Raw genomic sequence first — 14,224 nt, forward strand, 5'->3', positions numbered from 1 at the left:
TAGGGTAGCAATACTATAAATTACCATGGAGTAATAGTACTAGTACTGATATATAAGTATCTTTGCTATATACACAATGGGTTTTATTCCTGCCTTGAATGTTGATGAAATATTCCTCCTACTTGCACTGGTCCATGGGTGTAACAAAGTTAAAAACCATTGTTTAGTCTACCTGATCAGGGACCTGGGACAGGTGAGTTGGAGCACTCTACCCCGAGTGCCATTTATCAGCTCTCAAGAGATTTTTTTTATGTTTTTTGGCTTTTGTTTTTATTTATTTTATTGAATCACCGTGAGATAGTTACATGCTTTTATGTTTGGGTTAATGCAGCTGTTATGAGAGATGAAGTCATGAAATTTGCTTATAAATGGATAGACATGGAGAGTATCATGCTAAGTGAAATGAATCAGGAAGAGAGGGAGTTTTTTATGTTTCATAAATGAAAGCCTAGTGGTTTACAAAGCTAGATGTTTCAGGGGCTCTCTAGGGTTCAAGGTTCTAAATGCTGGGATGCCTGATTCTGGGTTTTCTGAAGCCTTTACTCCTCAGGAAGAAGCTCTGAGTTTTCAGTGTCTTCCCAGTTGTGTGTCCAGGCATTGGCCAAGCTTCATGGCAAAATTATGCCCCAGCTTCTCCTGTCTTCTAATTCTTTTCCCCTAAGTTCAATTATGCACCCCCTAAACACACACAGTTATAAAGTCATTCATGATTGGGTTTCAGCCATACCATGTTCCTGCCTTCTTAGAAGTGACTGTGTTCTTTCTTTCCTGAGGTGTAGACTTTGCTGCACCCCCATGGGCTTCTTTCAAAGGAAGTTGTTCCCTGTGTAGCTACAGACTTAGTGTGTTCCTAGAATACATGTAGTTCCAAGTCTTTCTGTCTTCCTCTCATGACCTTTTTTTAAAATTTTTTTTTGCTTTTTGGGTCACACCCAGAGATACACAGGGGTTACTCCTGGCTCTGCACCCAGTAACTACTCCTGGCAGTGCTCAGGGGACCATATGGGATGCTGGGAATCGAACCCGGGTCGGCCGCGTGCAAGGCAAACGCCCTACCCACTGTGCTATTGGTCCAGCCCCTCATGACCTTTTTTTGTTGTTGTTGTTTCAAAGCCACCCATGGGTTCTTTATCTGGAGCCCTTGCCTTTCCGTCACCCTGTGTGGGTGCTTTGGGAAGAAGCTCAGGGTCAAGTGTTGTTTCAAAGAGCTGCAGCTACTATGCTCAGCCCAGACTGTGCTGGGGCTACCCTGCTGAGAACCAGGAGAGGAGTTCCATGGGGGCATGTGAGGAACTGTAGTGTTATCACCTAGTTCATCCAGGGTTTTGTTCATTTGGTTTGGGGCCACACCTGGCAGTACTAAGGGCTTACTTCTGGCTCTCTGTCCAGGGCTCACTCCTAGCAGTGCTCTGGAGGACCATAGAAACCAGAGATCAAACCCAGGTCAGTCATGTGCAGGGCAAGTGCTGCTGAACTATTGCTTCAGCCCTTAGTGGTCTCAGTAACATCTCCATTCATCCTAGCCCTGAGATTTTAGCAGCCTCTCTTTACTTGTCCTTCCCAACGGTGCCACATTGGAGGCTCTTTCAGGGTCAGGGGAATAAGACCCATCATTGTTACTGGCTTTTTGCCCCCGAGCCTGGCTGTATTCACTGGGGCCCCTCAGAGAGTGTGGGTTGAGTTTCCCTCCCTGCCCCAAGCACAGCCCTGGCAGCCAAAGACCTCCTGAGCCTAGCCACAGCCATGCTCAAGGCCCCTCTCCACACATTCAGATGAGCCTCACGCATGAAGGAACCGACAGAGAAACCCAGGTGTGTGGGACCCAGGGCTGAGATCTCCAAGGCCTGCTCAGATGAGGACTGGGCCTCTTCTGCCCAGATCCTCCATTTCCAAGTAGCTAAGTGGTCACACCCACAAACTGCCCCCAGTGCCATGTAATCCCATCAATGGCCAACATCCAGAGACTATAAAACCAATCTCCCGAAAGCAACATCTGATAGCCTAGTTCTCCCTCTCGGAGAACCTGGCAAGCTACCAAGAGTTTCCTGCCCGAATGAGAGAGCCTGGCAAGCTCCACGTGGCGTATTCATATGCCAAAACCAGTATCAATGATGGGTCTCATTCCCCTGACGCTGAAAGAGCTTCCAAAGCATCACTGTTGGGAAGGACGAGTAAAGAGAAGCTTCTAAAATCTCAGGGCTAGGACGAATGGAGATGATACTGAGGCCGCTCAAGAAAATCGACTGTCAATGGAATGATGATGATGATGATGATGATAATGATGATGATATTAATATGTTGAGTATAGGTGATTCCTATCAGTCCTTAAACCTGTTGCTATTTTGAGTTTTCCTGCAAATGTGCACATCTCACTTTGCAATGTTCTCATAGTCACTAATTGTGGGATATAAAGGGCCACTTCATAATGTGAAGAGGAAATCACTAACTCCCCTACTCTAAAAATCAAAATCCATAAAAACCATGGGAGCAGGATAGGTAATATAGAATTAAAGCACTTATCTTGCATGCAGTGGACCCTTGTTTAATCCCAGGCTCTACCTGGAGAGACCCCTAAACATTGAGCTGACACTGACCCCAAGTATAACCAGGTGTGGCCCAACCTGCCTCCCAACCACCACCACCACCACAACCAAAATAAAATTTGAAAACCTTGATTCATGTCCTTTCTTGAGTTACACTGTTATTTCCCCGAAAAAGCTATTGTTTGGATTTCGCCCCACCTTAGTTTCCAAGATATTGTTCCTTGTTCCATGGTAGACCACATGAAAGAATTTCCCTGGCTTAACTTATTCTCTGTCTGCCCACAGCTTGTCCTCCAGGAACATTCAAACCTGAAGGTTCACCAGGAGGAATCAGCACTTGCCTTCCGTGTCCTGATGAAAATCACACCTCTCCCCCTGGGAGCACATCCTTGGACGACTGTGTCTGCAAAGAGGGCTATCGGGCATCGGGCCAGACCTGTGAAGGTAGGAAGGAGGGGAGCTGATCTCTTTGAGGGAAATGGTACTAGTGCTCCATCCAATTCACTTTGAGTGTGCTTCAATATTCCTTTATCTATTACTATGGGGTGGAATGATTTGCTTTAATTGCATAGTATTATTTATCAACACACTCCTAGATTGCTCCAAAGAAAGAGGATATAAGGCCCAAGGAAACAACACACAACTAGAAAACCAGAAAGATATAGTACTTAGAAAAAAAATCTAAAATGAATGTAAGAAAAAAAGGTGACTCAAATTTCATAAGGGATTTTCAAAATAAACAAAGTTGTTTGGGGTGTTGATAAATCATTAAATTAATCCAAAACTCTATTTTTAAATAAAATATCTTGATATTCTTTACTAAAAACAATTAAGTTTGGGGATTGGAGAGATAGGTGCTTGCCATGCATGTGACTTATCTGGGTTTAATCCCTGGAAACTCATTTAGTCTCCTAAACTCGCCAGAAGTGATCCCTGGGTGCAGAGCCAGGAGTTAGCCTTGTACATAGCTGGATATGGCCCAAAATTCAAAATATAAATAAATAAATTAAAGTACTTGGTTAGCCTGTAATGGATACAAGAAACTGTGGGTCTGAGATTTAGAGTAGACATGCTTTGCTGGCCTTTTCTGTACTTTGCACCATCTTAATTAATAAGGAAAATAACTCATTACTTATGAAGGTCAAGAGGAAAAAAATGGTATATCAACATAAACACCAAAGTTAATATTTTTCTAAATTAAAAAATAGATATAATTCTAAATTTTAATTGAAAGGGAATATGCAATAGGAGTCTTATATAAGGGTTCTTCTTTCTGATCTACACTTAGAAATTCAAATGCAGTAAACGGGAATTTTCTTGGTAACGTAGGTGTTTCTATCAATTGTCTTCTAAAACATTAACAGCAGCAAAGGGAGGATGCTTAGAGACAAAGGCTGACTTTGCCTTTTCATTTTGTTTCTGTGAATTTTAGTTGTCCACTGCCCTGCTCTGAGACCTCCTGAAAATGGTTACTTTATCCAAAACATTTGCAACAACCACTTCAATGCAGCCTGTGGGGTCCGGTGTCACCCTGGGTTTGACCTCGTGGGAAGCAGCATCCTCCTGTGTCAACCAAATGGTTTGTGGTCCAGTTCGGAAAGCTTCTGCAAAGGTATGCAAACTGCCAATTCACACTGATTATTTTGCTTGATTTTCTTGATTCTAATGGGTCAGTTAAGTTCTTTGTTTCTTTTGATTTCATAGACCACAGACCACAGGAAGAGAAAAAATCATAGGAAGTTTAAGGTCAAAACTGCTAAGTGCAATTGACCAATTGACCACATCAGGATAAACTATGCCCTGTATGTTCCTTCTGGGAACTAGCAAAAGAAGGGCCTGCCTGGGAAGTGAAAGGACAGGTTACCCCTAACCTCAGACTTCAAGCGGCCAAGATAGGATGCCTGGGAAAGTTTTGGAATGGTCAAAGCAGGAGTGAGGGGCAGGGGTGAGGGCTTTGATGCCAACTGTGATTGCTGGAGTTAGGGAACACTTCTGTATCCTGTGGTAGGAGCAGTAAGCTGGCTTTTAAACCTTGAGTCCTCACTTGGAATAGAAAGCTTGCTTCAGAAAGTGTCATTCACTAAAGCAAGATAGAAATGACGGCAGTACCTCCAACATCAGAAACAGGAACATCAACCAAAATGGTACTCCAGTTCACTTCCTCTCTTGCTCCTTTGGGACTTACTCTCATTCTGACAACTGTTGCACAGGCAAAAATGGATTGATCAAGGTTTCACAGTAAAGTTAGACGAGAAAGCTCTCCAATAAAAGGTAAAAGGGGAATAAGACCAAGTGCCTTCCCATGAAGCTTCTTAATGGAGTTTTATATACATATATATATACACATATATGTATATATATACTCCATTATATATATATCACGGTTTTATATATATACTCCATTATATATATATATATCACTTGTATCACTTGTCATCACTTATCTTTGCATTGCTCATCGATTCATTTGAGCAGGCGCCAGTAATATCTTCATTCGTCCCTGTTGTGTGCTAGTGTAGCCCAATGGCGTCTGCTCACTCTAGGAACACGAAGAGCCTCAAACCATTCATTCAGGGTCTTGATGAAGAAGTCTGACTGTCTCGTAGATGGGCAGCCCTTCTGTCTTTTGATGTCCCGTGGAATCCAGTCAGTAACAGCTCTAGTCCAGAAGTCATCTCTAAATAACATTGTGTGTCCGGTCCATCTGATTTTCGACACCTTTTGACAAATGAGACAGCGTCCCTGATTCTTGATTGGCAAGGAAGTCGAAACTCTGGATTCCTTCTCTCACTTGGGTGAAACGTGATACTCCAAGCATAGCTCTTTCAATTCCTCTTTGAGATACCCGAATAGCATTCTCATACTGTTTTCATAGGGCCCAGGTCTCTGAGGCATATGTTTGAGGCATATGTTAGTGCAGGAAGAATGGTGGAGTTGAAAAGATGTGCCTGGAGTCAGAGGTTCTTCATCCTTTTAACCACTTCTTTGATGCTCTTGAAGGCGGTCCATTCCACTCTCTTCCTCCTGCGCAGTTCAGGTGCCAGGTCCTTTGTCATGTTGATTTCTTGGCCTAGGTACAAGTAACTGCTGCATTCAGAGATGTTCATTCCTTTGAGGGCAAATGGAACACGAGGAAGTAGTCCATTTCTCATGAACATTGTCTTCGTGAGACTCAGCTGCAGTCCAACCTTTGGCTGATATTTGGTGTTATGAGAACCATGTCATCAGCGAAGCTGAGGTGGTGTAGTTGCCGACTGTCTATCTTCACTCCCATGCCTTCCCATTCCAGTGGTCACATGATGCTCTCGAGGGTGGCACTTAAGAGTTTCGGTGAAATGGTGTCACCCTGCCAAACCCCTCTCTTTACGTCAATGATCACTTCCTTGTAGAATGGTGAGATCCTGCTGGTAAATTCGTAACACAGCTCATGGAGGGTCCTAATGTATTGAGTTTGAACACCCTGTTTGGCTCGGGCTTCGATGACTGCTTCAGTCTCAATAGAATCAAAGGCCTTCTCACTATATATATATATATATATATATATACATATATATATACATATATATATATTTGGTCTGGAGTTGTGAATTAGGTGAATTTATATATATATGTATATATATATGTATATATATGCCCCTTAGAGATTAAATACACAGCCCCCAGATAAATAGGAATTTTAAATAAACAACAAATATCTTGGGGTCACACCCTATCATGCTCAGGACTTACTCTTTGCTCTGTGCTCAAGGATCACCACTGTATGTGATGCCAAAGATCAAAGATCGAAAATGGGTTGGCTTCATGCAAGTCAGGTGTCTTCACTGGTTATGCTATCTCTCCAGCCCACCAAATAATACTTATGGGGTTGGGGGATACCTCTTATCTGGCAGTGTTCAGGTTACTCTTGTCTCTTCTCTCAGGGACAGGCTCCTCGTGGGCTGGGGGGATCATATGATATGCTGGGGACCAAAGCCAAGTCAGCCACAGACAAGGCAAGTGCCTTATATTCTCCAGCCACATCAAATAATTTTTTCAGTATAGGTTGTGCCATGCAAGATTTAGGTCCTACTTATGCCAAAACTTACTTGCTGATTTTTTTAGATTCAAATGTAACTGGATTTTCTGATTTTTTTAAACTAAGTCTGGTAAACTTAGCTGCCCCAATATCCTTTAGTCATCTGTTGACAATATTCTTTCATGAGGATTTGGAAGCTCTTAGACCCCCCACAAATCACCCAACACACCAGTGGGATTAGGAATTCTGTCCTGGGCACTTCGCTTGGCTCCTCCTCCCAAAGGGGAAATTCACCTAATTCACAACTCCAGACCAAATGCAAACCTCAGGATACATCCAGTGTTTTTAATTTATCAACCACCAATTCTGAACACAGATGTGACTCTGCCGAAATTGAGTCCCCACCCATATTCTCATGTCTATCTACAAAAAAGGCAAGGAAGAGGAAGAGAATCAAGAAGACCTGGAAAATGGAAAGGAAAATGAAATCCCTGAGATTGGAAGACAATTATATTGCACCCGTGAGATCAAGATTCCAAGAAATGGGAGAATTCTTAGAGTAAAAAGATTTCTTATGGAAATGAAAGAATGCTTACACCACGGATAGACACAGTTAAATGCCCAATTTAAAAAAATTGAAAATCAACTCGGGAAGTTCTTCTGAGATAGAGAAAAATTTTAAAGATAAAAAAGTTATGAACTATAAAGGGACATGAGAACTGTCACAGGAAATAGACTCTTTCCATGATAGGAATTCAGACAGTATGGAGTGAGGAGAAGCCCGGTTAGAAGATCAAAGAATATCTCCAAGCTGAATCTTAAAAACATACACAACAAAAATCTTTGATATTCAGTTTAAAATCACCTTCTGAGTGCCAGAAAATAAATATTAACAACAGATCCATGTCTGGAACAAATCTCAATGAAATGGAAAAATAGAAAATTATGTCTGTTTTATGCATAAAAATAAATCTACAAAGGAAAGAGAATCAGACTAGCCTTGAGTCCCTTATTGGTCATTCCAAATATTACAGTTTTTTGGGTCATTCCAAGTATTAGAATATAAGAGTATTTTTATAGAATTCTGGGAAAGAAGATATATTAGACTTTAGATTTATAAGCTCAGATAGGCTACTTTTGATGTGGGAAGATATTTTCAGACAGAAAGTCTCAAATGGTAAAAAAATAAACCACACCCCATTACTGAAAACAAATTAGTCATAGAAAACTTTTCCTCTGAGATATATTGCTATAAAGGCTGTGTGAACTCTGTGCTTTCTACCAAATGTTTCATGGCAGAGGTTGAAAACCATTTCCCTTTACCTTTCTATTTACTGACCTTCCTGAATATTGAGGCATGCAGGAAGACAATCTCTTTAGGTTCATCCCAGTCCCCTCCTTTATTCCCTCCATAATTCACAGCCAGGGCCTCTCATCCTATACTGGAACCACAGGAAATTGCCACAGCCAGAGGAAACCTGCCTTTGCAAGTTGTTTCCACAGCCCTGATTGGTTTTCACTCTGGCTTTGCTCTTTGTCCTTGAAAATGAACCCTCTGTGGTCACCAACCTCATCCTGGATGGGATGAGCTTTAACTTTTCTATGTGCATCTATAGACCTTTACTCTTCCCTGTTAAATCCTGAGTCAAAGTCAATCAGGAAAGCCAGTCACCATCCACGGGATAAAAGGTACATTTGAGGAATCACACCTTTCACCACCTTGGAAGAAAGGCCCAAAAGATAGATTGGTGCATCAGAGGAGTCATTACCAACTTAGTCTGAGAAACCCCATTTGTAGAGGTATTGCAGAGGGACCATAAAGGAGAAAGGCATGGGAATATATAAGACTTGACCCTATTTAGCCAAATTTCATGTTCCTAAAACTAAGAAACTGGCATCCTGCCTGAGGCCACTTTAGATCTTTAGGGTCAACAATTGGGATTTGGAATAAAGGTAAGCAAACACAAGCTAGAATACACTGGTCATTTCTGCATCTGTCCAGTAGAGTGTGACTATAATGGCCATGGCTTCACTTCCATCCGACCACCAAAATCCATCCCAAGTTCTACTTATAACCAGCATTAACCTGTCTTATAATAAGGGGATTCTGATCTTGTGTTTCCCAGCCTAACCAAATTACGAGTCATTAGTACACTTACTTCTATTAACTAACTTATGGTTTCTATCACTTCTGTAGGACTCATTATGATCACAGAATTTATCCCTTTTTTCTCTCAATCCTTGGTTCTGTACCTCTGGTGATTGACTGAAAATTTGGACTCAACAAATACACATATTGATAAATACATTTGATGAATAGCTATATTGATGATGAGTTTATTATGAGCACACAGTGTGTCTTTTTTTTCTCTACCTCTAGTTATATGCCTCTTGGTGAATGACTAAAACTTGACTTTTACAAATGCATGTAATTGATCATGAACAGATACATTGATTGTCTCACATCACATTGTGCAGTCACAGTTTTTAAAAAAAAAACATGCTTTTCCTTTGATATTATTTGAATTTATATTTGATGATAAAAATAGTTATTGATAGATTTATAACCTTAATCAGAGTAAGAGAGATGCTATAAAGCTGTATATTTTCCTAAGATCCATCAAAAGCTAATTTGTCGATGTATAAAGCTAACCTAAACACTAAAGCTGAACTGTCAGTGTATCAAATTATACTGATTGATATTTGTTCAGATCCTTCCTCTGACTCATAATAATTTGAAATATTTAATTTATTATTCTATAAGATGTGTGTCATTAATTCTAAAAGTACCCTATCCCACTAAACATCTCTAAAATTGAGATGTTCCTTAAAATCTGTGGCAGTAAATCAGTATGTTGCTGTTACTGTTTCTTTATGATGATGTGCCATACAGCAGGACCATCTCAGACTCTGAAATACAACAGGTATGAAGGGATTCACCTCTCTCTAGGATTATTTCATTAATGTTTATAATTTTGACTAATATTTGCTGGGTTTGCGTTTCATCCTCTCTGTGCACTCTCCTCAAAGCTCTTAGGCGCATTTAAAATTTTATCTTAGATGTTCTTTCTAAATTCCTTTGTTTTCTTTGTGATTTTTCCATGATAGCTAGCTAGACTACAACATCAACATCATGGTAAATTATATCCTGTGATAGTATGTTTCTTCAGAAAGAGTTGCAAACAATAAGAGTCCTTCATTTCACATCAGATTTATTTTCTCTCCAGTACAGATACTGTTGCAGATTGGCAATTGACAGGAAGTGTGTTTGGGGTTGAGGGAGCGAGGGGGAGAGTCATGAGGGGGAGGGATCTAATTTTTTTTAAATGAAAACCAGAGCAGATTCTCACATTGTCAGATAGTAGACTGATCCTTAAAACACAATGAATTGCTTTTTTTTTGTAAAAAAGACTAATTATTTAAGGATTGCTATTAATTTAAGTTAATGAGCACGTGTTGTAGGATTTTTTTTCAGTCAAAATAAAAATATTTTGAAGTTGCAACTAGTAAACACATGTGTTTCTATAAAAAAAACATAAGTGTTGGTTGCTCTTGATTGAAAAGGAGTATAAAATATCTAAGGACTCAATAGGAATTACTGTATATGCTTTGTTTTCCTAGAGGAACAATGAATGTTTATTAAAACTAACATTTGAGAAGCAGTATAATTTGCAACTGTATGAGACTCCAATTCTATTTTACAATTTGTACTCTCAAGAGATGTTGCATAGTCTTTTATTTTTGTCTCAAGTTGGAAAGCTGATGTGATTTCAGTAGTTTATTGAAACTGAAAATTTGTTTCATAAGGTTTTCAGAGTTTATGCAACTTAATTATAGGAACTTATATTATTCCCTTTGGGATCCCTCTTGGCACTTGGCATTATGGTAGACATAAGAAATATACTAAATAATAGTCAAAATGTAGATGTCAAAATATTTCTAGGCACTTGATGGACATATTCAATAAAATTAAAATGTGAATTTTTTACCTATTTGTTATTAGCAGTTGGTAGTCCAAATTGTACTAGGGATTGAGAGATTTAGGCTTAAAATTGTACCTCAATCTGATTCTTTAATTTTTCCCTAAGACATACTTAATCCTTGGGCTGGAGCAATAGCACAGTGAGTAGGGCGTTTGCCTTGCACCCGCTGACCCTGGTTCAATTCCCAGCATCCCATATGGTCCCCTGAGCACCGCCAGGAGTAATTTCGAACGCAGAGCCAGGAGTGACTAACCCCTGTGCATCGCTGGGTGTGACCCAAAAAGGAAAAATAAAGACATATTTAATCCTAAATATATATATATATTTGTGCTCGGCCTAAATTATCTAATATAATTTAGATACCTTTAGAATAAATTCTGTCAGTGATTTATTTCACTTGAAGATGTGCCAAGTATTTTGCCCCAGCTTCTTTTCTTATTATACTAAAGTTAAGCTTAACATCATAAAAAAACATGTTTGATTTGAAAATTATCAAATATAGAAAAGAATGAAAAAATACATATATTTTTTCAAATGTTTCCTATTTTTTTTAATTTAGGCACCACGATCTGCAAAATTGATTTTGTGTGTGTTTGTGCTTTTTTTTCTTTTTGGGTCACATCCGGCAATGCTCAGGGGTTACTCCTGGCTCTGCACTTAAGAATTGCTCTTGCCTGATTTACAAAATTGTTGATGCTATAATTTTGAACACATCTTAACTGAGTCTAAATGAAATTATTGAGTCCAAAGATTTTGTTAAAACTCTAGAGGGCTGGAGTGATAGTACAGAGGGTAGGGTGTTTACCTTGCACATGTAAACCCAGGTTTAACTTCCAGCATTCCATATGATCCCCCAAGCACTGCCAGGAGTAATCCCCAAGTACAGAGTAACCCCTGAGTACTGCTGGGTATGACCCAAAAAGCCAAAAAACAAAAAACAAAAAAAAACTCTATAGATATTGCTTTGATATCTTTGGCCATTAGTGCTACAGACATGTTCTCTGAACTTTGTCTTTCAGAACGTTTAATTTTATTTTCCGTACAATTCTTGATTTATATATGTGTTCTACTTAAGTAAGTATGTATATCCATCCTTTGGCATATTCAACAGAATTTCATTTTATTTCTTATTCATATCACTTTATGGCAAGAATGTATATCATATATTATTTAACCAAAAGGGTGTATTAACTTGAATTGGTGCAACTACCCACCATTCCCCAACACTTTGACTTCTCCCTTTCCCACTGTATTCTATCTTCTTCCTTTTCTTCTATCCACCTCTTTCTCTCTTTCATCTACCTTTACCTTCTCTTCTCTCTTCATTTGTCCCCTTTCTTTTCCTTTTTACTCTCTTCCCTTCTCCTTATTGGAAATCTTAATTGAAACAAGTCTAAATTACAACTGGAAATAAATAAGTAAAGAGAATATAGGAATTTGTTACAGGCAGTTTTCTCTAAAAGGATCAAACAATAGATAGAAGGACCTAATAAGGTACAGAGATAATTGGAGTTGAAGCACCTGAGGGAGTGATCCAGGAATATAGGAAGTTATTAAGGAGTAGTATGTTTTTATGGTTGCTGATGTTGTGTCATAATAGATAAGGTAATGGAAGGGAAACTGAAGGGCCTGATTATTAAAGAAGAGAAAGCGAAGATTATCATGGGAGGTAAAAGAGAGCCAAGGAGGAGAAGAAAGGGATCCTGTATGATAACATAGATAACAAAATTATGGTTGTGCATGTTTTAGTTGGGAGGGATAAAAAAAAAGAAGACAAATAAAATCTCCAAAATATTAAAAGGATTCTAGTTATCATCAGACAATTAAAAAAGGATGGTGGATATTCAAAAGTGCTAGAGATTTGGAAGGAGTGAAATATGATCTGAGAAGGCAATAATGAACAGAAAAGATATTTTGCCTGCAGACCCTACCTATAAAAGACAGAAAGAACTTGATTAGCTTAAGAAAGTACAGAGAGGAGCAAACAATGTTAACATTAATGTAATTATTTTAATTTTAAAAAAGCGGAGTTTAAAAAAGCAATTTAGGATCCAAGAGGATTTACTGACAACTCATTAGGTATTTTAGATTTAGATCAGAACTGTTGGGAGATGACCCTGATAGATGAGGATAATTGTGGAGTCTGGGAATCAGTTCTAAGAGATTGTCATAAACAATGTACAGCATGATTGGATTAATTGAGTTGGACTCTAAGACAAATGATTGGATTTGGGTGGGCTGGATGGTGAGGGACTTTTGCCAGCAAAACTCCAAGTACAGATGTTGTTTGGAAACCTGCAGAGACAACAGCCATTGACCCTCTTGTCGTTTCTTTGATGTGGTGTTGAATCCGGAGAGTCAGGAGTTGCAGAACTAGGAAAATGAAGGATTCTTGGACACCACGTGTTACTTCCATTGCTGTGATGTGGAGAATGGAGGAAAGCACCGTGGCATCTCCAGAACCCAGTGTTTAGACAAAACCATTCTGGCTTCTTGCTCGTGGTTCCCAAGATGTAGAGAAAGAAGCAGGTCCCCACTGTACAAGCTCACTGCCCCCAACCCCAGTTAAATGCTTCACTGCTGAGGAGAACTGAAGCCCAACTGAAGCCCATATGCCCTCAGGTGCACAAGAAGATATATCATTCCCTGGGGAAGGGAATGGATGCTGGGAAAAGGGAATTAGGGATCGTTTATAGTCATTATTGTCAAAGACTCAATGTCAATGTAACGTCATTAGGATTTGTTTTTCTTTCATCTGAAAGAAAGATGTTGGTAATCCAGAACTAGGGTGAGATTAGTAGCTCAATTGTCACCAGAGACCCAAGATTTCATTATTTTTATTACTTTTATTATTAATTATTACTACTATTGCCGCTGCTACTATTTTGCCATTAGTGGCCGATATTTGCTATAGGTTAGCCTATGCTTATACTTTAATATACAAGGATGTTATTCCTCATGTCCATATTTCAGGATAAAGAAGGAGGAAGAGAAAGCAAAATAAGTTCTCTTTCACTTCACACAGTCCCCATAACAAAGATTTTCTAGATGTCCCTTTGCTCAAAGCTCATAGGGTCTCCTTCATTGTGATTGTTAAGTAGGGACTTTTCTAGCTGAGCAAATTAGATTCTGAGTAAAACTGTCAAGAATGGTATTATGTGGATTCTTAGCAAGCTCTACCATTGCAATAAAAATCAAGCAAATTTGAAAAAAAGATAATACATAAGTCAAAATTTCTATGATGAATTAAGAATGCAGAAACTTAAGATTGCAGAGGTTGGGGAACTTTACAAAGGCTGTGATATACCTATGCATAAAAAGGCATAATACATGCCCAAGAAATCTGAGAACCAAACTGATCATAAACCTGAAATCTCTGTCTTTTTGTTGGTATGTAGCCTGAAAAATAACAACAGAAACTAGCTTAGGTCTATAGAGATCTCCCCTTCTCAGCCACCCAGAAATATAGTCACCATCCTCATTTAAGTCTGACTCCTTAGACAAATTAAGTTTGCAACTATGTGCAAAGGAGTTGAATGCAGTGATGATGCTTGGGCAATGCGTTTGGTCAAATACATTTAAGTAAACATGTTTTTAATTGTCCTAACTCAAAGAATTGCAATATATTTACTGTTTGCTGTTTCAAGAATACAATGGCTATTGTTTAGTAAGTATAGCAACTA

At 39.1% G+C, this 14,224-nt stretch overlaps 1 protein-coding gene across 1 annotated transcript in view; it reads left to right on the forward strand.

Moving 5' to 3' along the window:
- The window catches only part of SVEP1 (sushi, von Willebrand factor type A, EGF and pentraxin domain containing 1), a 215,440-nt gene that overhangs the window by 71,065 nt on the left and 130,151 nt on the right, over nt 1-14,224 (forward strand). Inside the window, exons 4-5 of the mRNA XM_055140985.1 lie at nt 2,829-2,987; nt 3,976-4,155. Of these exons, the coding sequence (XP_054996960.1) occupies nt 2,829-2,987; nt 3,976-4,155 (339 nt within the window). The remainder of the gene's footprint in view (nt 1-2,828; nt 2,988-3,975; nt 4,156-14,224) is intronic.

Source organism: Sorex araneus, chromosome 1 (assembly GCF_027595985.1).
Source record: "Sorex araneus isolate mSorAra2 chromosome 1, mSorAra2.pri, whole genome shotgun sequence".
NCBI lineage: Eukaryota > Metazoa > Chordata > Mammalia > Eulipotyphla > Soricidae > Sorex > Sorex araneus.